General features: G+C 40.6%; 1 protein-coding gene across 3 annotated transcripts; it reads left to right on the forward strand.

Moving 5' to 3' along the window:
* The first annotated feature begins 4,175 nt into the window (after positions 1–4,175).
* Positions 4,176–11,102, forward strand: LOC147603764 (shaggy-related protein kinase epsilon-like). 3 transcript variants are annotated; one of them, XM_086796148.1, is made up of 14 exons: positions 4,176–4,991; positions 6,226–6,504; positions 6,675–6,767; positions 6,992–7,051; positions 7,567–7,839; positions 7,929–8,003; positions 8,817–8,873; positions 9,022–9,162; positions 9,344–9,394; positions 9,562–9,657; positions 9,752–9,835; positions 10,221–10,323; positions 10,421–10,509; positions 10,603–11,102. In XM_086796148.1, the coding sequence occupies exons 1-13, from the start codon at positions 4,932–4,934 to the stop codon at positions 10,501–10,503; spliced, it is 1,455 nt and encodes a 484-aa protein (XP_086652274.1). In that variant the 5' UTR covers positions 4,176–4,931; the 3' UTR covers positions 10,504–10,509; positions 10,603–11,102. The 3 variants fall into 3 exon arrangements, with proteins under 3 accessions (XP_086652274.1, XP_086652273.1, XP_086652275.1); XM_086796149.1 differs by having other exon boundaries at positions 4,247–4,991; positions 6,232–6,504; XM_086796147.1 differs by having other exon boundaries at positions 10,421–11,102.
* The last annotated feature ends 13,404 nt before the right edge of the window (positions 11,103–24,506 follow it).

Genomic DNA, 24,506 nt, shown 5'->3' on the forward strand with positions numbered 1-24,506 from the left:
TGTATACATGTTAAGTTGGTAAAGTAGAAATCAAATATACTCCTCTTTAGATCATTTTAACATAGTGTGGCCTACATGACTACTGGTGTAACACACATAGACCATGAGAGGTCTTGATCTTAATCTAGAAATTAGAGACAGAAACCTACTACATACCTATAATTTTATCTTGTCCATTTTCATCTATTTCGGGGGGGGGGGGGGGGGGGAGAGAGAGAGAGAGAGAGAGAGAGAGAGAGAGAGAGAGAGAGAGAGAGACGGGGGAGGGGGGGGAGCGGGAGGGGGGGGTAAGGTGGGCTTTACCAAAACATCTTTTTGCTTGCCAAGAAATTATGCTAAAAGAAGTGCCACAGGTTAAGCTATAACTTCAAGGATCATGCTAGTAAGCATAATATGAGTTGGTAGATGGATATTTGCTAGTGTTGAATCTCATAAAATTAAGGATACGAATAGTACTTGCACTCTTTCTTCTAAGTGAGTGGATGTACACATAACTAAGTGTTGAGCTAAAAATGTGACCCATGAGGTGGATAAAGGACTACAAACTACCCTAATGGTTTTCTTGGAATAGTGTAAGACATAACACATAAGCACGCTCTATGGCACAGAAGCCTCATACTCGAGTGTTGCATCTAATATAATTTATCCTATTCCCAAAGGGTTGTTCATAAGAGGTAGTCTAGAGTTGTTGAGCCTATGGTTGGGTTTATGGTTGCTTTCCATATTTGTTGTTGTTGTTGTGTGTGCGCGCGTGCACACGCGCACATGTATACACCCATGCATGTGTACATATGTGCGTTGATTTGGTGTGCACGTTGGATGCTTGGGGTTGTAATAATGGCATTATGTGTAGTATCACTTAATGATTTGATTAGTGTGGGATCTTTCCTTTCTTGATTTGTTCATGATTTGAAAATGTTTATGATTATGGTAAATGAGAACTAAACAAATGTGAGTTTTTTTCCATTACGTAAGAAGTAAAGTACTAATAGGCCCATGATATAGCAATAAAAGATGTGACAAGTTATACTAGCAATAAGAAATAGTAAAACTTTATAAGAATAATCACTTAGCATATATGATTTGAAAATGGAAATGTTTTTTGAGAAAGAGAAGTCCAATTCAAAATTTAATTGCCATATACGATGTTAATGGTTGTTCTACTATTTGACCCTTTCTTACTCAATGTATAATGATAAGAAATTTTTTAATTAGTATTAAATTCTCATTTAATTTATTGTGAAGAAATGACCAACACTCAATTTTAAACTTCTAGTTATAAGAGGGTGCAAGTAATAAAATTATTGCTATTTATTAAGTATCATAAACCACACTTTTTTCACGATAGGTTTTTCAACTTCTTAATTTACATCAAGCATCGTTTCAATATTAAATTTTCACTTTTGAGTTGATTTTTTTAATATTAAAATCACAAATATCATTGTTTCAATCATTTTTAATAATTTTCACTAGTTTCTATATAGTAATAGTGTGAGAGTTCCTTGGTGTTCTCTTTGACCTAGAAAAGACAAATCAATGAAATTGGTGATCCTATGCCACTCAATGAAGCAACATAAGTCTACAAGTGGGTGGGAAAAAAGTTGCAAGCATGAAAATGCATGCGTATTGGGCAAGCAACATGACATTTTTTTCTCTAATATCCCACCACAATAAAAAAGAAGCATGAATGGGAGGGATAATGAAGCATGATAGAGATGGGACAAGGTGGCTCAAATGCCAACCCATTTTTCACATGCAAGTTGGGAGTGATGAACTTATCATAATGTTTCATTTCAATATAATAGGGAGTGATGGGTGTTTTCCTTTATGTGAGGCAATGCTAGTTCAAGGTGGGGACATATTAGTGGGCGGGATGCACTCCACACAAAAGAAGGAGGAGCACATGGCAAGCCAATCCATATGGCTAGTACATTTGAAAATAGGTTCTTTTTTGTCCAAGTATATGATTATGACACTTAGAATTGGAACATGATTGACATTCTATTGTTGCACTCTTTTTCATTCAAGAAAGTGTTTTTCCACATGAAGACAATGTGACAAGCTGATTCTCCTTCAATAATAATGGAAACCTTTATCTGCTCATTTTCTAAGGAAAAACTATATGGCTTACACTAGTTTAATGTTTGTTATAATAACCATTAAAACATGTAGTGGCCACCTTAAAGCTTTTCACAAATATGGTTAAGTGACTAAGTCCCATCCATGCTTTGAAAATGTTGTTGAATTTCCACCTAAATCAAGGGGCTAATTACATATGGTTGTATTGAGTGTTTCATTGGCATGCAAGTGATGTATTTCCACCTAAATCAAGGGGCTAATTACATGTGGTTGTATTAAGTGTTTCACAAGTGATGCACGATCCAAATTCAAAACCTTTTAAGCCAAAGCTCCTTAGCATCAAGCTTATTAATATTTTTGCAACTGATTAATCAAATGGAATGAATTGCTTGAAGTACCAACTCCTTGGGTCATTGAGTGTTGTAACTATTTCAGAAATGCCATTTGGAATGCAATGCTCTTGTTTATAGATTTAAGTGAAAAGGCAAGGTAATTGCAATCAACAATGGTAACTTTCAATAATTTGCATGCTTGACCTATTTTTGAAATGTAGAACTATTCTTAAATATCAAACTTTTCCTAGTCAACACATTTTGATGGAAACAAAAAATTTTAGGCAAATAAATATGTGCATGAGAAGGATATACCTCCTTAGGTTTATGAGAAAAGGTCAAATGAATTTCAAGTTTGAATGTGAATTGAACAACAGACGTGAAATATAGCTAATGAAATGAGGGCTTTGAATGCATCTACTTTATTACCTTCTTGATGCGCTTTGTGATGCCAATACGGAAATGCTAACTTTCATGGAGTTCTTCATTTTTCATAGATCGAGCAGTTGACAAATGAACATACATTCCTTAAAGTATAATGGAGAAACAATGTACATACACTAGTTTTAAGGGTCCTTTAAGAAATCTCCAATACCCACAATTAGAGGTGCGAGGATTGGATGGGAAGTTCCCCCCGCCCATGGCTTAAGGACAAGTGAGTGAACCCCTTTTTAGGGGTGGAGTTGCCCCCGCCCATGGCTTAAGGACAAGTGAGTGAACCCCTTTTTGGGGGTGGAGTTCTGGGGTTATGTCCTTAAAGTTTAAACACAAGGGTAGATTCGAGCCATGTACATTCCTTTTGGGGAGGCAAGGGTGCAAACATCGGTGGGGACGAAAGCCGAGGAGGCTAGGATAGAAAAAAGCTTGCCCCTTTGTTTTTTTCCCCAAGTTTGAACTTTGACCCAGGTGTGGAGTCTATGTTAGAGTCTCGAGGAGTAGAAAGGGAAAGATTTAAGAAAGGAACTGATGAGGGAATTAAAATTTAAAAAATATATATATTAATATCTATTCCCCCCAAAAAAATAAAAATAAAAAAATTAGAAGGTGTAAACCTTCTCTAGCTATGCTAAGGATAAAGGTAGCCGACAGTCCTAGATTACTCATTCAATATATGTGGGGGCATAAAACACAGAGAAATTACTTTTAATTTTTATTTTTGGGATTTTTTTTAATAAAATGGAGATGGGGAGGTCCCCATCCAGTTTCAAACTTTCTCGGGGATGCTTTTAAGGAAAAGCGTGCTGGTCTTCGCTTGGGCCCAAGTGCCGCCCTGACCAACCAATTCTCGACACGTGGCACGTGATAAAATGGTACCATTGAAGAGGTATATCCCGCCACGTCACCGACCACCTTGTCCGTTCTTTGGTTGACCGTGGGCCCACCTACCACGTCCGCACGCTGAAAAAAGCCCCCTTGCCGCGTCAGCAATTCCAAAATGGCCCTTTGCCACGTCACCCAATCAAAAGAGCGTCGGTCCCATTGCCATATCACCATCTCTGCCAGGCTGGCAGATGACATCGCCCCGCCGCGTGTCGGTAAGTTTGTCCTTACCCAATCAAAAGAGTCCCTGTCCCATTGCCACATCACCATCTCTGCCAGGCTGGCAGATGCCATCCCCCGCCGCGTGTCGGTAGGTTTGTCCTTTGCCGCTTTCCGCGGCACCGACGGCACCGGCTGTGGCCAGTGAACCGGGAAAACGGCGGGGCGCAAGTTTGACGTTGACTGGCTTGTGTAGTAGTATTCAAGCTTAAATTTCAAGCTTAAATGTAAATGACGAGATTAGTGACGATAATTCCAGTTGGTTATTTATAATCAACGGGGGGTCATTTTTGTGTGCCCGCTCGCGCCGCCCCTATTATTTCTTCCTCCTGCGTCATGCCATAGCTTGATTTTTGAAAAAAAAAGCGCTGTCGCTTGGATTAATCAGGGTTTTGTAGGCGCTCTAATCACCGCTCTTGATTCGTATAATTAGTCGTGGTTCGATTCGTCGGAAGAATATCCAAAAAAAAAAACGCATGAGATATTAAAGATAATAGGCTATAAGAAGGATAAAGAGAGAGGAGAAGAGCCCCCGACAGCAAGCCATCCCTGATTCCTTTCTCTCTTTTCCACAGAAAACCCTAAATTTTCCGCAGGAAAAAAGGGAAATTCGCTGTTGGAAAGAGGTTCATGCATTTGGGCTGTTGCTTAACAGGGATTATCAGAATTTGGCGCTTTCTTAGCCTAGATTCTTCGCAATTTCGCGCTTGCTTAGCAACGCAGGAAAGAGATTTGCGCATTTGGGCACTTACTTAGCAGGGGATTTTTGCCAAATTGGGCCTTCATATAAGCAGAGGGCAGAGATTTGTGCTGTTGGGCACCTGCTTCGCCTTGGTCTTGAGCCTAAATTAGAGAGAATCCTGCACTGAGAGAGCTGCAATTGGCAATTGGGGGCGCCCATTCAGCCTTCCCACAGGGTATGGAAAACGCTAGAACCCTGCAGCCCATCACCGCTCCTGCGTACAGAACGAACCTGCGGCCATGCATATGATGCGACGGTTGAAGAGCTTTGCTTCCGGCCGCTCTTCAGTGCCTGACCCAGTAAGTAAACCATACTTAATCCTCGTAGCAATTTACTTAGTGTAAGTAAACCGTGCTTATTCCTTGAAGCAATTAAATGTTCGTTTTATGCTGATTTTGTCTTTGGGGTTCTTCAAAGATATCCTTTCTGTGTGCCCTTTTAAAAATCCTGGCTTGACTCTGCAATTTTATGTCATGTGGTTTATTTGCATCCACTCTTGATGCTTGGTGGGCATTTTTTGTGTGGATTTGGATAGCCTTTAGGACCTTGGGATGTGTCTTTACCGTAGAGCCACCCACCTGTGACTGTCGATATGTACCATGCTTCTATGACCATGGCAAAAAACTAGGTTCTTCCCTCAGTGTTTTACCTTCAGAGATCGACGCTACCTCAAACTCTTAACAGCTACTTTGTTGGGCCTATCCTTGTCCGTCTGCCGATGTTGTTGTGCCCCTCACTTGGGACTTTTTGATGACTCCCATTGTTTCTAGCATCCTGGTGCAATACTGTTTCTGAAGGCAACCTGCACATTGAGGGCAGCTAGCATCTCGGCCAACTCCACCATCTTGTCAACCGTAAACATCATGAAAATAAAAAAACTAGAGTAAGGTAAGGGAACCCAAAAATGACCCTAACTATGCTCTTCTAGCTCTACAGGCTGATCCGGCAGACAATGCATGGGATGCAGGAAAATAATATTTTGCAGGAGCCCTAGGCTCTGATACCAAATGCAGACCTATGGGTGCTATACACAGAGAGATGAACAAAGGAAGATTTGCAGGAATGCAATCATACACTAGCAATCTACTCTAAACTTGTAGTTATTCCGAGAATACGAGCCCAATTATACAACAGGAAGAAGAACATTGGCTATCTAGAACCTACAAGAGATCAATGCTCAGATAGATGAAGCCCAGGTTGACGGAAGACACTGCTATTTTCAAATGCTCGCAGTCTCTTGCTGAGGAAGGAGGCTTGGTTGATTGAATGATTAATGAGTGAGGGGGGTGAGAGACTGTATAGGTGAAATCCCCTGGTCATGGCGTGGTTGGCTGGAAAATCAGCAATAAAATACCTTTGATTAAAGGTTTACTTTTCATACATGTGGGCTCCCAATTATGATGCCTGGCCTCAAAATCCCCTGGTCAATTGAGCCTGGATCTCTGCTTTTCAAGGGGAAAATATGTTTTGCATTTTGTTAAACATTAGTGACTTAAAGTTTTCAATTCATAACGGTAGTTATGTGTTTTAAAGGCGCAGACTGGAGAGGCTGGTAAAAAGAGAGCAAAGGTAGAACAGGAAGGCGTAGTGATCAATCAACATTCTTCTGAGTCATCTTTCCAAGCTGCAGAGACAGCACACTCTTCAAAACAGCAGATGACATCTGTAAGGGTACAGCCTCCCGTGGCTGGTGCTGCATTGGCAAGCTCTAGCATGTTCCATGCAGGATCCATTGGAGCAGACCAGCTTCCAAAAGAGATGCATGAAATGAAGATACAGGATGACAAAGCTAATGTTTATGCTCATGATAAGGTTAATACGTACCATTCCCTTGAAAACTTCTTCATGGAGAAAGTAATCAGTTTTTTTGGCCATAAATGCCATGCTAACTTGATTTTGTTTACAGGAATTGTAGTTTCAAGTTACTGTATTTCGAGTTATTTTTTGCTCAACAAGTGCATCTGCATTATCTTGTGATACAGGAATCAGAACCATCTGTTGTTGATGGCAATGGCACAGAAACAGGCCACATAATTGTTACAACGGTTGCGGGATCAAATGGGCAACCAAAGCAGGTACTGCTTTACTTGCCTCTTATTGCCCATTCTACATTGTATTTGAAGGGATTGTCTGTTTTTCGTGTTCATGGTATGATTGTTTGCATGTATGTTATGATGTGTGTATCTTGTGTATGTGTGTGCATGGGTGCGTGCGTGTGTGTGTGTACTTATAGAGCAAACGTGCACTTTTTTAATTTCTTAAATTTTTTATTTAATTTCAGTCCTTTGGTGGTTTGCAGACTATCAGTTACATGGCTGAACGTGTTGTTGGCACAGGATCCTTTGGCGTAGTATTTCAGGTGTGTGGAATTGAAGGACTCAATTTGAAAACACAATGTTTGGTTTGTTATTGTGACATCTATTACATGGACTACAGGCTGGGATTATTCGTCAATGCCCTGAGAAGGGGGCTCTCCTTTGCATGTTTTTATCCCAAGAGGGCCTTGCACCTCTTTTTTTTCGACTAGCCTTAGGCCCAAGATCCTGTAGGCGCCCACCAGTAGGCGCATTTTATCCGCCCATAGACAATGCCATCGAGGAAGTACCTTGTGGGCTTTTGAACCTAGGACCTCTTGGTCCTAGGCAAACACCTTCACCACTTGGGCAAGAGGTCCTAGGCAAACACCTTCACCACTTTTGCTATCACCTCATTGGCAGCTTTGCACGTTTTTAGAGTTCTCTTTGTTGAATATCAAAAAGATAGCTAATTGGTAATTGTCCTTTTATCCCAAGAGGTCTTTGCACGTTTTTTAGAGTATTCTTTGGTGAATATCATGAAGATAGCTATTTGGTAATTGTTCTTTTAAAAATGCAGGCAAAGTGTCTTGAGACAGGTGAAATGGTGGCCATCAAGAAAGTGCTACAAGACAAGCGCTACAAAAACCGTGAGCTGCAAATCATGCATGTGCTTGATCATCCAAATATAGTGACCCTCAAGCATTGCTTTTATTCAAACACGGAGAAAGATGAGTTATATCTTAATCTAGTATTGGAATATGTACCCGAGACTGTCTATCGAGTCTCCAAGCATTACAGCCGAGCCAATCAACGAATGCCCCTCATTTACGTCAAACTGTACACTTATCAGGTGACAAAACATGCTTTAGTGTTGTGATTATACTAAAGCATTGCCAATATATGTTTTTTAATGACTATTAATGAATTTCAATTGTGTAGATTTGTCGGGCATTGGCCTATATCCATACTGGTCATGGGATATGTCACAGGGATATCAAACCACAGAATCTTTTAGTAAGTTGATTTCTTAGCCCTGTTCTTTATTTGGAATTTTATCTACATTAATCTCAGAAGGAAGTGGCTTGATTATTTAGCTCTGTTTTTAATTTGAAATTGATGTACATTAATCTCAAAAGCAAGTGGGTTGTATAGATTCCACGCACGCACCCACACCCACACCCACACCCACACCCAGAGACAAGAGACAGAGACAGCGAGACACACGCGCACAAACTCAAAAGAGAGAGAGAGAGAGAGAGAGTGGTTTTTGAATGTGCAAGAAAATGTTACTTTTATCAAGCTTTGTGTGTTGTTTAATTGATTTACGTTTTGACTTGTGTCCTAGCTTGGACATTGTACTTTGCCCTTCTTTTGAGCCCTGTTTTAATGCTGAGAGAGAAAGAAAGAAAGAAAATTATATTAACGTCTTCAAAAGACCACTAGGGTCTATGAGACCAAAAATATGTTACAAAGTATCCATGGGTTACAATGATCCTGGTAAATAACATAAATGGAAAAGAACAGCATCATACCACATGCTGTCTTGGTGGATTTATATCTAATTGAATGACAGTTTCACATGATGAGCTCATTTAATCTGTGTTTAAAGGGATTTGGTTACCTAAGTGATGGATAAATGATTGTGTTGATAACCACTTTTGGATCAGTTTGGCCATGGCAAGTGAGCATAGGCACGTGTGCATGTGCCACCTGTTCCACACACATGCATGCAGGCACCACATTTGTGCACCCATCCACCTTGTACTTTGGACTTGCACGCATGCATGCACGTACCCTTTCTTACATTTTCACTTTCAAAATTACCAGGTCAATCCACATACCCATCAATTGAAGCTCTGCGATTTTGGAAGTGCCAAAATCCTGGTAAGGCTAATTATCTTTTGGGATGTATTTCATGATTAAGCTTATAAGGTAGATAAGCTGTTTTTTCCCGCTTTTAAGATACGAGAATCTCTAAGTATTTTGTGTTTCAGTATATAATGACACTGTATGATAATACTATGGTTTGTAGGTAAAGGGAGAGCAAAACATTGCATATATTTGTTCTCGATACTATCGAGCCCCAGAGCTCATTTTTGGAGCTGTGCATTACACTACAGCAATTGACATCTGGTCACTAGGTTGTGTCATGGCCGAGCTGCTTCTTGGGCAGGTATACTACAAGTTTTAAGGTGATATTAATGTATATCCCTTACAAGCATCATACTTAATGTGCTGAGATCATTTTGGTATGTTTCAGTTTTTTTTGTTCTGCTTTATCATGGACTCTGGCTTTTGCATTTGATTTTTGTGGTGCTAGTTGTATTCACAATGGTCATGCCTTTTTTGTCCAGGCTCTTTTCCCTGGAGAGAGTGGTGTCGACCAACTCGTGGAAATAATCAAGGTCAGTGGCATTCAAATAGTACTTCATTTACTATTCTATCAAAAGATATTATTAAGCTGTTGGCCAGCAATAATCTATTTGATTATCAAGATCATCATAAAATGTACATTGGCATGCTGGGAACTTAACTTGGGTGCTGTCTTGATTTTTGAATTTTTTGTTTAAAGGTTCTGGGTACCCCTACAAGGGAGGAGATCAAATGCATGAATCCAAGCTATACAGAGTACAAGTTTCCGCAAATTAAAGCACATCCTTGGCACAAGGTTTGCATACCATCATCTTTTACATTTTTATGGTCGTTTGGTGTTGCTTATGGTTTGGTGGTTTGGTGATATATGCGGCCGTTTTCTGTTTCAGATTTTTTCAAAACGGACTCCACCAGAAGCTGTTGATCTTATCTCCCGACTGCTCCAGTACTCACCCAGCCTGAGATACACTGCTGTAAGTGTATAAGCAGGCCATTGTTGTGAAGATTGTCCAGCCTATTGAGTGAGTGAGAAGGGGGATGAGACATGAAGAAGACGATGGGTTGGAGAGGAGATGGAGAGGGGGAGGGGGACCTAAGACGTGAAGAGGGAGGGGGTTTGAGGGATGTAAGGCATGAGGAGAAGAAGATGAGCGGGAGAAGAGGGGTGAGACATGAGGGATGGGGAGTGCAGAGGTGATGGGAGAGGAGGAGGAGCTCCTCCTCTGAGGGTTGTAGTCCTTTCATGAGTGGACATTTCTCATTTCTACTAATTGAGTGTACTTTGGGGTGTTTGGGATTAGTAGGCCACCAAGGGAGTTGTTATTTGACTTCTCTATCTGTTTTTGTTTCTTCCTGTAGCTCGAAGCATGTGCTCATCCCTTTTTTGATGAGCTTCGTGATCCTGCCACACGACTGCCGACGGGGCGTCCCCTTCCGCCTCTTTTTGACTTCAGGCCTCAAGGTGAGTTATTAGCTTCTATCAGTTTCAATTACATGCTTTTGAAATCATTGCTTCACATTGATTGATTGGATCTGTGGCTGTTGTTGCTGTTTTACAGAATTGAAGGGTGCAATGCCAGAGTTGCTTCAGAAGCTTATACCCGAGCACGCACGAAAGCAAAACCCGATGCTGGCCATGTAGATCTGGGTGGGTTGTAAAGCTTCAAACTCCTTAGAAGCAGTGCGAAGTGTTCACTTTCAAGTAGAATATCACACAACAAGATGTGGCGTATGTATGCAGGGTGGCACATGTTGCCAGTGAGATCATGCTTGTTGGAGGGAAGCATGATATGTTTCAAGAGAACGAGACATGCCACTTTCTCCATGAAAGTTTTTGAACCAATCAACTGGCGCTTGTTACCGGTTCTGTTTGTCTTAGCACTGAAAGCTGACTGGAACTAATTAGAACATACTATTCAGCCAATGCTCAATTAGAAATGGGAGAGCATGTTAACACAAACCTCCGAATGCCAGGAATCCTGGCCTTCTTTGTAGTATTTTGAGGCTTGCTTGAGAAGTTAATGTTAATCAAGCTGTCTTTGAAAGTTTGGCTGGATACACAACCTTCCCACCCAGGCGACGGATGGGTAGATGGACCCACAAGATTGCCCCGCAAGCGGCCTGGATGGACCCCCACTTGTCAGGCAGGGGTTGGTTGTGTATCCATCCTTAGATTTTCCTACAGATCATGTTTTTGTTTTGAAGCCTAGTTCTTTAAAATAGCTTGCATGAATGTGATCTTATAGGTGAGTACTTTATCATGCTTTGCAGCTACACCTTGGCACAGTCTTTGAGTAGTGTGAGACACCTGTGGGGAAAGTACCACCACCACTTCCCAAAATGGTCATAAAATGGGTTTCTTTTATTGGATTGTTGACAAATGCAAGCTCATGTGTTCTTAGAATATGACTTCTTGTGCTGCTTGTGCATTACCTTGGACAGGTAGCATTGTTATAAAACTAGAAGGAAGAGAGGAAGCATTTTCTAGCTTATTGAGGAAGGGTTTGAATAGTGTGACGTCCACCAATGGTTTTGTGCTTAGATGATAAGAAAGTAAGACCTTCAAGACAACTATGATATCAGTATTAAAGCAAGTTCTCTTTAGGTCATCTTTATTCTCCTCTTACCTCTAGCCATCATTGAGTAACCATGTGATGGAGATTTGTTTTTCTCATATATATTTTTAGCTTTCTTAGACCATATGTGAAGAATCTCCTCTCATAGGACTCCATGATTTGAGCTTTTGTGAGAAGGCCATCATCTCTCAAAAAGACTCTATTTGGTTATTGTAACATGATTATCAAAATATAATCCAAAAGCCAACATCATCACCAAAAAGCTCAAATACCAAACAACAAAGCAAAGTACTTGATCTTGTTGGATATCAATGCTCCACTCTCATATTGTTTTGTCCAGGCATCGTACGGGCTCCACTATGAGGAGCAACCATGGTCGAGCAGCTCGGGTGCTTGACATCCTTGTATTCACATGGGAAGATGGACTAAGAGGCTAGATGGTGTAAAGACAACTTGGATTAGATTTGGCACACTACCAAATAGGCTACATGCTACACGGTTTATACATGGAGCAGGTAAACTTTACTCTTAAGACACTCTGTCTTGACATTGCGAGCCCGGATGGTTGTGGGAGGTGGAAAAATTGTTACGTTGTAGCTAGTACATCTTTATAGGTTGAGTCTACGCCACGGATAGTGGCACCAAGTATGACCACGGACCTACCCACCTTGCGTATACATGCCTATGATGATACAGTGGAAAAATTGTTACGTTGTAGCTAGTACATCTTTATGGGTTGAGTCTATGCCACGGAAAGTGGCACCAAGTATGACCGCAGACCTACCCGCCCTGCGTATACATGCCTATGAAGATACATGGCCAATCCCTTCTCCGCACAGTTCATCAGTATTCATAGTTTACGTTCTAGCTTCTACTAGCATACAACCTCTGTCTTAGTAGTTCCAGACGAGCCATCGAAGCTCTCTTCATAGAAGCACATGGGTGTGGGGATTTGCCATCTATTGTATCAGTTCAATATTACATTATTCTTCTCTATCTTTGTTATTCTACAAAGTTTTGTGCTGTGAAAGATCTTACTCCTTGTGAGTGTTCTCTTGTATACACATGTTGTATCCTCTTACATGCTACTATCAAAGCACAAGCTTGGGACAACTTCTTTTTCTAGTTAGTGTCTAGCAGCCTATTAAACGAGAAATGGCATCTTCTATAAGACCACCCACCACCATATTCGGTGTGCTGATGGAAAGCTTAATGGCACTATCCTCTATGAAAGTTCAAAATTATTGCTTTTCTTTCCTTCTATGAGCTCTAGGACACCGTCATTGGTGTTGATATTCACCCGCCGCCACCACCACCAAAGGATGCAGACAATAACCATGTACCACCTACTACTGATCTTGTCCAAGCTTGGAGATGAAGGGATTCACATGCTCTCTGTGCTATTGTCATAGTGTGTTGACCATGGTTCAGTATGTCTCCACAATTAAAGAAGCATGGACCTTGTTGTAGAGCCAGTATGAGACTACAAATCCCTTAAGGATTCAATATCTCGAAAATTAGCTTCAACAAGAGGTTGAATGAAGGTGAAATGGTGGTGGTGTTTCTCACCCGAATCAAAGATCTTCGTGACCAGGTGGCTGTCATCAGTATGTGTGTGCCCTCCTCAGATCTCGCTTGTTGCATTGTCACCTAAGTATGATAGTTTTGTTCCGTCTTTTCATTTTGGTGTCAAGCCTACTCCTCTCACATTTGAGTTCAACTCATTGCTTCGGGATGAGGAGATGAGGATGCAGAGTCACAATGGTAGCGATCAGGCTTTCTTTGCTGACACAAAGAAAAAGGGTAAGGGTTCTAACTCTTCAAATCAAAAGAAAAGGGTTTAATGCTTTTATTGTAACAAGAAAGAGCACATAGATAAATAATGTAGGAAAAAGCAAGCATACACTCTAAAGACCAAGAATAAATCTAGTCATGTTGCAAAAATAGAGTTGTTTATTGTCCTTTAAGAAGTGTGCAGTGAGATAGCTAATATTGCAACACATGATGATTCTTGGATCATCGACACTAGGTTCTAGTAGTAAGGATTGGTATTCCTCCCTAAAATCTTGTGGGAGATGACATCGTGGTGGCATTAGTGTGGGCAATGATGCAAAGGGCCTAATAAAAGGTTCATGTACCATCTCGCTTATGTCTAAAGATGGTTGTACAAAAAGTAGATATGAAGAGAAACCTCCTTTCTGGTCTCGGCCATTCACGGATCGTGACTTACGGGCTCACTTTGACAAGAATGGTGCAGTCATTCTTGATGGCAATGGTAAGATCATTGCAAGGGCATGTTTGCAATCGAGATCGACGTCTTGAGTAGCAGTAAACTTTGGCATGAGCGATATGGATATCTCAATATGCTGACTCTTTCAAAGATACAAAAAGGTATGCTAGTTGAGCATTTGCCACCGATTTCTAACAATCTGGATGTATGTGAAGCTTGCATGAGGGATAAGGCAACACTGGAAACCCTTTCCACAAGAGGCCAGTTTTAGGGCCAAGGCTCCTCTTCAGCTTGTACACGTTGATCTCTATGGAAAGATGAGTATAATTGCACTTGGAGGTTCTTTCTATTTTCTCATATTGGTAGATGATTACAATAGGAAGACTTGGGTGTATTTTCTTAAGGAAAAGTCTCAGGCTTTGGAAAGTTTAAGAAATCATTGCTTGCATTGGTTAAAACTGAGACAAGCACAAAATTGAAGCAATTTAGAACAGATCGTTTTAATGAATTCTTGGGGTTTCTGCAAATAAAGAGGCAACTCACTACCACTGACACTCCATAGCAAAATGGTGGTGTAAAGTGCAAGAGTCATGCTATTGTTATGAGATAGCAAGGATTATGCTTAATAACATGAATCTACCTAAATCCTTTTGAGTTGAGGTAGTTAACAGGCGTGAATATTTTGTACATGTTCAAGATGCTCTTAGAGTACCAAATTGGATATCAAAATCTAGAAATGCAGCTTCTTAGGTTACATCATAGAGTCAAAGGGATATTGTCTCTATAACCCAGCAAATAAGATTCTAGTGAGTCGTGATGTGGCATTCCAAGAACAGTCACATCGGCTGGAGGAGGAGCTTCTTTCTTCTTCATCATGCAACAAGGAAATCACCCAAGCAACACAACCTCCACATGTAACACGGGCTTCCTCGCATCATGATGGAGAAGATGAAGAACAAGAGCATGATGTGCCACAAAATGACAGGGGATCACCAAAAAAAGACCTCACAAACACGAGATGCTCAGTGCAGAGTTTGAGATGACAGATCTTAGGCTCGTAGAAGCTAGATAACATTTACATCTCTCAACAAAATAATACACGTGAGGTACTCAAAGCATTTGGCATGACTAAATGCAAGGTAGTTGGTGCCGCAATGGAGGTTAATCTAAAGCTGCCCATTGAAGGCACCTCATACTTTGTGAATGAGACCTTATACAATAAACTAGTTGTGTAACCCCTTTGGACTTGATGATGAGCAGGTCGCCTTTCCAACCCAAGGTTAGATGTAGTCAGAACCAAAAACCATCTTGGATGTTTGGGAGAAACCTTTCAAGAAGGCTAACAAACACCCTAAAAATTACAGTTTACGGCAATCAAGACATCTCTCCTTTGCTATATCATTATACGAGTGTTCCACAAAACACCAACATCAAGCACATAGAATGCAAGCAAGAGTTCCACCCAACATTAAGTTCGAGACATGTCTGCTTTGCTATATCGTTGGGAGATGAGTGTTCCATAAACACCCAACATCAAGTACAAACAATGCAAGCAAGAGTCCCACCTTCTCAAAAAGCCCACTATAGAAGCTTCTTCACCATTCCCCACGAAATGAAGTTCCAATTCTTCTCAGTTCGGACGAGGAATGGGGAATGCAAGGAAGGGTAGAAAATGGATGGCAGGGTGGACCAGAGCTTGGGTACTTTCCAAAATGAACCTCTCTAGATCTTAGTACTTCCTATTATCCAAAAATCGAAGAGGGTAAACCAAGTAATCGAAGATATTATTCGAGTGTTCTATAAACGAGAACCTAGAAGATGGATGAATTGTTTACATTTGGTAGAATTTTCTTATAATGCATCTCGCCATTCGAAGCATAGGGATGAGTCCATATAAGGCACTTTACGGACAAGATTGTATAACACCCTTAAATTGATCCGATCCACTAATGAGAGTAGAAGTGTCAAAGCAAATGTTGGATAAAATGTATCATCAAATGTAGACTAAAAAGAAGGACATTAAAGCTACCCAAGATAGACAAAAGCTATATGTTGATCTAAAAGCAGGCTACCAGAGACTTTGATGGAGATGATATGGTTTTTCTTCATGTACAACGCAAGAGAAGTTCCTCTCCTTGGGAAAGTATAAGAAATTATCATTGTGGACCCTATGTGATTACGTAGAGAGTTGGAGATCAATTTTATGAACTTTTACTTCCTCGGTACTTAAAAATTTTCATGTGATGTTATTGAAGAAATATGTTCCAGATCCGAGTCATATATTGAATGATGAGTAGGTTGTTTTTCTTGCCCAAGGTCAAGCGGAATTATAACTAGAGATAATTTTGGACGCTAGAGAAAAATCCCTTAAAAAATATATAATCCAATGGAAGTTTTCCCAATTAAGGATGCTACTTAGGAGAAAGAGGAAGAGTTTAGAAAAGAGTTCCCTAGTTTACGAGATGAGGACATCTCGGATCTTCAAGTGGGGGAGAATATAAGATTCCTCTTCCCCTATGCTAATATAACTGAGAGATTATTTTCTAAGGTGTATTTTTCTTGCGAGAGAATGTGAATCTTTAATAAGGTGTCCATTTAAGAAATTAGAAAAATAAAATTTAAGGCTAATGCCCAAGGCTCCGTGCACATAAATTTATTGGGGTTTTTCCATGTACACATGTGCACCGCACATTAAAGTCATAGAATGAAAATTATATATATATATATATATATATATATATATATATATATATATATATATTGTTAAGATATCGAGCTCATCTAGTGAGGCGGTGGACACTGATGACCGACGCCTGGGGGATAGGCCCCACACTTACACCACTGGCATGGTTGGTGAGATCATGGGTGATATGCGGCCAGTGGGATGACAGGCTGTGTGACAATCATTCTTGAGACTGGCATAGTTATAGCACCAGCTCATTTTAGTTGGGTTCACACTATAGAGAACCCTAGTATGTATTTGGTTAAGTACCTTTTCATATGGTGTGTACTCTTATCTTTGTATATGGTGTGTTGAGTGTTGTGTGAAGAAGAAGAAGATTTTCAGCCTCTCACCTTGTGTGTTCTCTTTTAGGGTTTTGTGAGTGTGTGTGTGTGTGCTTGCAAGAGCTCAAGCTCTCTTCTCCCCTGCATCTTTTCATGGTATCAGAGCCTAGGGCTGAGCTGCAAGCAAGAGAAGCACAGGAAGCGGTACGAGGGTAAGAGCTTCATCTACTCTTCCTCCCTATTTGTGTTGGCGACTACACCCTTGTCGGGAGCTCTACGGGAGGCACCGGCAAACGATCTCTGATTGAGGAGCTTTCTTCGTGGAAGTAAAGCTATAGGGCAACTATATTGTCCTATTGGACTAATTTTTTCGGGCCGAAAAAGCATTTTGGGCGCGTTAGGACCTCCGTTTTTCAGAAAGCAGGCGATTTCGAGCACTGCGAGAGTAAGTTATCGATTCTGTGCAGAACTTTGTTTTAAGAACTACAGGAAGACATATTGGTTGTGCAGACATTGTGTGTGCTGCAAGGAGGTCAACAGTTGCCATTGGGTGTATGTATGCACATTGAGGTCACTGGTTGTGGCATTTGAGTGTAGTACAGTACCGCTGTAGAAAATACAGCAGTTTGTATGCGGGACAAACCAGAGTGTTGTTTCTGGTAAATTTGTGTCTGGCAAGATATCAAATGATGGCATAAACCAGATTGTTGCTGAGAAGCTTGATAAGAACAACTTCCATGCTTGGAGGTTCAAGTTGACGAATTTCTTGATGGAAAAGGGTTATTGGGACTACATAGAAGGTGAGCATGAAGAGGCACCGGAGATACCGGAGATCAATCTGACTGCTGCAAATGTGAAAGACTTCAAGGATTGGAACCAAGGAGCCACAAAAGTTATGTATTGGCTCTTTATCAGTATATAGGATACCATGATTAGGCACATACAGGATGCCAAGTCCCCCAAGGAGGCGTGGGACACCTTGGTAAAACTCTATGAAACGAATACCAAGGCACGAAAGATATAGTTGAAGAATGAACTTCATACTGTGGAGAAAAAGAGTATGTCTGTGAATGACTATGCATTGAAGATCAAGGGTATTGTGGAATCCCTTGCATCTATTGGTGTTTCAGTAGATGATGATGATAAGGTGGAAGTCTGTCTACGTGGTCTCGGGCCACAATACAAGGCGTTCAAGACGTCTATTCATACTCGGAAAAGAATTCCCAATTTCATAGATTTGGTGTCTATGGAAGAGAAGAGCTTGGGTGAAGAGACCAACAGCCTTCACAAAATAAAAACAGTTCAGAGCAACAGGCCTTCTCCACAAGTTCAAGAAGAGGACGAGGTAGAGGAGGTCGTGGACGCGGCCAAGGAGGTGGCCGAACAGGTAATCAGAATTATGGCCAGCAGCAGAGCAGCAACAACAACAGTCTCCGAGAATTCACAACAATAACAACACGCAGGTGGAAGAGGCCAATTCAGAGGCAGGGGGAGTCAAAGAGGTCGTGGAAATTGGCAAAGGCAGTATAATGATACACGTGGATGCTTTTATTGTGGTGAGCCTGGACATGTGTAGGCAGATTGTTATAAGAAGCACGCTGACATGCAAAATAGAAAATTGCAGCAAAACAACTATGCATCCTCGAGGAGAAACAATGAGGATAATGAAAGGTTGTTTGTTATATGCAGCATGTCGTTAATGCCATGTCTAAAAATGTTGAAGCAGCACATAAAGATGATGTATGGTACATTGATTCAGGTGCTTCGAACCACATGACAAGTCATGGGGAGTGGTTCAAGGAGATGAAAAACCTTGAAAGACCAGGTTTTGTGGAAACAGGGGATGACACTGCTCATCCAATTGCCCATGTTGGAGATGTACCATTGTCTATGCATGATGGCAAAGTGAAGTACCTTGCCGATGTACTTCATGTTCCGAACATAACAAAGAATCTGGTTTCAGTTGGCCAGATGATTGAGCAGGGTTTGCAGGTTTGGTTTAACCCTGATGGTTGTTATGTTGAAGACTTTAAAGACAAGTGCAGGTTGGTTGCAAAAGGCAACAGAGTGGGCAGAATGTTTACATTGAATGTAAACATGCTTGAAGTGAGTGCTGCGATGTTTGCAAATGATTCAAGAATTGTTGCAGACACAGACATTTGGCATAAAAGAATTGGACATGTGAATGTGCAGAGAATGAAGTCTATGCAGACTAAAGGAATTGTGACACGGCTGCCAAAGTTTAAAGTTGAAGGTATGCAGAAAATATGTGAAGCATGCCAATTTGGAAAGCAAACAAAGCATGTATTTTCATGTGACAAAAATGTGAGCAAAAATGCACTAGATGTTGTGCATTCAGATGTATGGGGTCCTACGAAGACCATGTTTATGGGAGGCTGCAGGTATTATGTGACATTTATTGATACCACACAAGGAAAGTGTGGGTATACTTCATGAAGGAGAAGGGTGAGGTGTTCACTCATTTTTAGAATTTCAGAGTTATGGTTGAAAAGCAAACAGGGAAATATGTAAAGTGCCTAAGGTCAGATGGAGGGGGAGAGTACTTCTCCAATGAGTTCTCTGAATTTTTGAAGAAGAATGGTATTCGGAGACAGTTTACATGCAGATACACTCCGCAGCAAAATGGAGTTGTTGAGCGAAAAAACAGGCACATTGCTGAGATTGCGCGAGCATTGATGGGAGAGAAGAATATGCCGCATAGCTATTGGGATGAGGCTATTTCTACAGCAATTTACATCATGAACAGGACTCCAACTCTGCAGCCATACATGATGTAACTCCAAAGGAGAGGTTTACTGGCAGAAAACCTGATTTGTCTCATCTGAAAGTCTTTGGATGCATTGCATATGTGCATGTGCCAGATGAGCTGAGAACTAAGCTGGATCCAAAAGCTGAAAAATGTGTGTTTATTGGGTATTCCCTTGAGCAAAAGGGATACAGGTGTTATAACCCTGCTACACGTGAGTTGAGGGTGAGCAGGGATGTTGTTTTTTATGAGATGAGCAGCTGGTATGTTGCTGAAAAAGAAGCTGTTGGGGCTGATGTGAGTGGAAATGTGGTTGCACAGAATACAAGTCAGCAACAACAATCATAGTCTTTGAGTGGACCAGGAGAGTCCTCACATCTACTGGTTCAGTTGTTGATAGACCATGGAGTGGCAGGCTGCATCATAATACCAGTCCTGCAAATGTGATTAGTACATCACATAAAGGCAAAGAGAAAGTGGTTGAGCCCCTTAGTATGCCTGACATTTCTGCAGGGGCATTCTCATGTTGATATGGAGAGTCTAGTGGCTCAGAGGAGCCTTGATGAGGAGAGTCTAGTGGCTCAGAGGAGCCTTGATGAGGAGCTTGGGATACCAGCTATGAGAACACCTGGTGTAAAGAAGGATATGGAAGCCATGAATGCAAAGCTACGAAGATCTGGGAGAGTGAAGAATCCTATGCAGAGGTTTACCTATGATGGTTATGTGGCACATCACTATGCATACATGTGGCAAAAGTTGTACAGGTTGTTGTAGAGCCCACATGCATTGATGAGGCTGTTGGAAATGTGTGTTAGGAGAAAGCTATGGATGAGCAGATGGATGCATTATATGGAAATGAGACTTGGGATTTAGTGCAATTGCCTGAAGGCAAGAAAGCCATTGGATGCAAGTAAGTGTACAAAGTAAAACATAACAGTGATGGAAGCATAAGCAGGTACAAGGCTAGATTGGTAGCCAAAGGATATGCGCAGACATATGGCATTGATTATGAGGAAACTTTCAGCCCAGTTGCCAAGATGGCAGCAGTGAGAGTTGTGATAGCAGTGGCTGCGTGAAAACAATGGTCTTTACATCAGATGGATGTAAAGAATGCATTCTTGCATGGGGATTTGCAGGAAGAGGTGTATGCCACCTGGTTATGAGGATGTGAGTCACCCCGAGCATGTTTGCAGGTTGAAGAAAGCCTTGTATGGCTTAAAACAAGCACCAGGAGCATGGTCTGACAAGATTTCTAAATATCTTGTCACTATTGGCTTTCATGTAGCCAATGCACATTTCTCTCTGTATGTGAGACACAGTGATAGAGGGGTTGTGCTTGTTGTAATCTATGTAGATGACCTGATCATTACAAGGGACCATGATGCAGAGATCTTTGATGTAAATATCTTGCTTAGACAGAAGTTTGAGATGAAGGATCTGGGGGAGCTCAGATATTTCTTGGGCATTGAGGTGATTAGGTCACCGCATGGTATTGGATTACTGCAAAGACAGTATGGCTTGGACATGTTGTTCAAGTATGGTATGATAGGCTGTAAGCCTATCTTAGTGCCATTGGATCAGAATGGCAAGTTGAGTGCAGATTCAGGAGAGATTTTGGAGGATCCTACTATGTATAGGTGCATAGTAGGAAGCTTGATCTACATGACGATCACCAGGCCAGATTTGAGCTATGCTATTGGGTTGGTGAGTCAGTTTATGCAGGTTCCTCGTCGGAAGCCGCATTTGGATGCATTGAGATGCATACTGAGGTATGTGAGGTCTACTTTGCATTGTGGACTATTTTATGAAACTGGGACAGAGATGCTGATTGGTCTGGTAGTATCTCAGATAGAAGATCTACTAGTGGCTTCATGTTTTCTTTGTTGGGGAGTGCTGCTGTGACTTGGAGCAGCAAAAGAAGCAGCCTACGGTTGCTCTATCTAGTACAAAGACTGAGTACAGAGGTGCTGCTATGGCAGCATGTGAGGTAGCTTGGTTAAGAAAGCTACTTGCAGATTTGGGTCTATCAGTGGGGATAGACAAGTTGTCATTTTCTGTGACAACATTAGCAGTATATAGTTGGCCAGGAACCCAGTTTTTCATGCTCGCACACGAAGCATATAGAGGTCCACTACCATTTTGTCAGAGAGAAGGTTTTGGCAGGAGACATTGACCTTGTTTATGTCAGCACACAGGATCAGGTCGCTGACATCTTCACCAAAGCATTGGGTACAGAGAAGCTACGTAGATTCAGGGCTTCGCTTGGTGTACATGAGATGGAGTTGAGCTCAAGGGGAGAGTGTTGAGATATCGAGCTCATCTACCTAGTGAGGCGGTGGACACTGATGACCCGCCTGGGGGATAGGCCCCACACTTACACCACTGGCATGGTTGGTGAGATCATGGGTGATATGCGGCCAGTGGGGGATGACATGCTGTGTGACAACCATTCTTGCGACTAGCAAGTTATAGCGCCAGCTCATTTTAGTTGGGTCCACACTATAGAGAACCCTAGTATGTATTTGGTTAAGTACTTTTTCATATGGTGTGTACTCTTATCTTTGTATATGGTGTGTTGAGTGTTGTGTGAAGAAGAAGAAGAAGATTTTCAGCTTGTCACCTTGTGTGGGGGATAGGCCCCACACTTATCTTTGTATATGGTGTGTACTCTTATCTTTGTATATGGTGTGTTGAGTGTTGTGTGAAGAAGAAGAAGATTTTCAGCTTCTCACCTTGTGTGGGGGATAGGCCCCACACTTACACCACTGGCATGGTTGGTGAGATCGTGGGTGATATGTGGCCAGTGGGATGACAGGCTGTCTGACAGCCATTCTTGAGACTGGCATAGTTATAGCACCAGCTCATTTTAGTTGGGTTCACACTATAGAGAACCCTAGTATGTATTTGGTTGAGTACCTTTTCATATGGTGTGTACTCTTATCTTTGTATATGGTGTGTTGAGTGTTCTGTGAAGAAGAAGAAGATTTTCAGCCTCTCACCTTGTGTGTTCTCTTTTAGGGTTTTGTGAGTGTGTGTGTGCTTGCAAGAGCTCAAGCTCTCTTCTCCCCTACATCTTTTCATATATATATATATATATATATATATATATATATATATATATATATATATAAGAAAATAAATGAGTTATTTTAAAGCTATTTTAATATTAATAATTATCCATAAAATATGCTAAGGTGTATACATTAACCTTGGAAAATTTATAAATAGAATGTACATTTAATCAATCTAAGTTTGAATGGATGAAAGTCTAAAGTCTAAGGTTGAAAGGTGCATATGTTTAGACTATAAGTAGTCATTTGAGTGCGAAGGAGTGATGATTGGGATTGTATAAGCACCTTGTTATCCTTTTAAAAAAACTCATGGACTTTTGAAGAGGAGGGAAGCTCATTTGTCTGCACATAGGATACAACAACCCCCTTTCAAACCAATTTTCAAAGGTACAATTAGACCCTTTTGCTTAAAATATTTTTATTTTTTCAATTATTTTAAAATTTAATTATCTATTTCATGGTAATTTAAGTTTAAATTAAATAATAATTATAATTTTCCATTCTCTGCACATTTCCCAAAAATAGAGATCTCTAAGGTCCAATTTTGACCCTTCACCCTTAATGTAATTTAAATATTGCACATAATCTTTGTAGAGACCTTTAAAAATATGGGAGCCTTCCTATTGCCTAGAACCAAAGGAAAAAATTAAGTACTGGGATTAGTCTAAACCTAGGGAAAAGTAATATTTCAATAATTTATGAAAAAACCTTAGGTTAGATTATTTCTTAGAGAGAAGATTAATCTAGGTGCTTTAATTGAAGTAAGATTTTGGATTAGTTTATGGATGGTGACATTTAATTAGGAAGATTACACCCAAATTATGAGAATTAGGAATGCGCCCATGTCTAGAGAGAATGTAGAGTTAAGGGTGTAGAGAGAGAAAGGTAGTAGAAAAATGAGATATTGGTTAACATGAAGTAATTAAGAATAATTAGGATTGAGAATTAAATTTTATTTTAGGAAAAAATCATTGTTGCAAGAGTAGCCAAGGATTCTAGAGAGAGAATGAGAGAGATAGAGAATTTGTTTACTTGCATTAATGTGCATGGGTAGATTTAAGGCTGAGGTTAGCCTAGACCCTAGATTTGACCTTAGAAAGCCAAATTGTGTGAAAGAAGAATAGATTGTATCAATCTCTTCAAGGACAACCTATCTTTAGAGAGAGAAAATCTCAATTGAATCTGGGATATTGGGAGCACCTTATTGATCTTAATGAAGTGCAAAGCTATATCATAGAGAGAAGTCTTGTGTGCCTTAATGTGATCAAATTAAATAACATTTTTGTAATAAACAAGAACTAGGAATAAGGTCAAATTTAGGAAAAGTGAAGAGAACAATATGTGCTCAAATAGAAAAGGCGAAGTCCTTAAGTTTGTAAAGGAATTGACATCCCACCAATAAAAAGGAAAATGAATCCAACCAAGAAAAGAAATCAAGGTTGAGACCATTTGAGAATCCTACAAAGAAGAGGATCTCAAAATTTTAGGTACATAAGTATGCACTAGATAATGACTCTTCGAGATTTTCCACATGAACATAAGACCCAAATAAGAGAAGTAGACGGATGATTTTAGAAAGACCTTCTTTGTATGCAAAGGGCTTTACTTAAAGTTGAATGGAATGACTTATGGAATCAAGGCATAGAAGTAACCCTATGGAAGGGAAAATATTGAGAAGACCTTGTCTAAATATCTGTGGGGGCTGAAGGAATTGACTTGCTTAGAGTTCTAACTTGAGAGTTATGATGTCTCATCGAGCTTGTGATGGTTTACTTTGTTTTGGACATAAATATGTTGCTTGAATCTGTGTCATGGAATTAGTATTTAGACTATGTATTCATGTGATGCATATGTGTTTGTTTATGGAAGCCTATGAGGTACCACACATGTTTATGGATTATCGTGTAGGTGTCATTGAAGAGGTGCACTACATAAAGGCAAACAGACCTTGACCCCTCTCAGCTGACATGGATGTGCTTTTGGCATGATTGGTGT

This window comes from Cibotium barometz, chromosome 63 (genome assembly GCF_041138505.1).
Source record: "Cibotium barometz isolate CiBa-2024 chromosome 63, ASM4113850v1, whole genome shotgun sequence".
Lineage (NCBI taxonomy): Eukaryota > Viridiplantae > Streptophyta > Polypodiopsida > Cyatheales > Cibotiaceae > Cibotium > Cibotium barometz.

Coding starts and splice junctions, on each gene's coding strand:
- LOC147603764 (XM_086796147.1), top strand. CDS start 4,932: ATGCATATGATGCGACGGTTGAAGAGCTTTGCTTCCGGCCGCTCTTCA. Junction 9,163..9,343: donor CCGAGCTGCTTCTTGGGCAG/GTATACTACAAG, acceptor TTTTTTGTCCAG/GCTCTTTTCCCTGGAGAGAG. Junction 10,324..10,420: donor TTTTGACTTCAGGCCTCAAG/GTGAGTTATTAG, acceptor GCTGTTTTACAG/AATTGAAGGGTGCAATGCCA.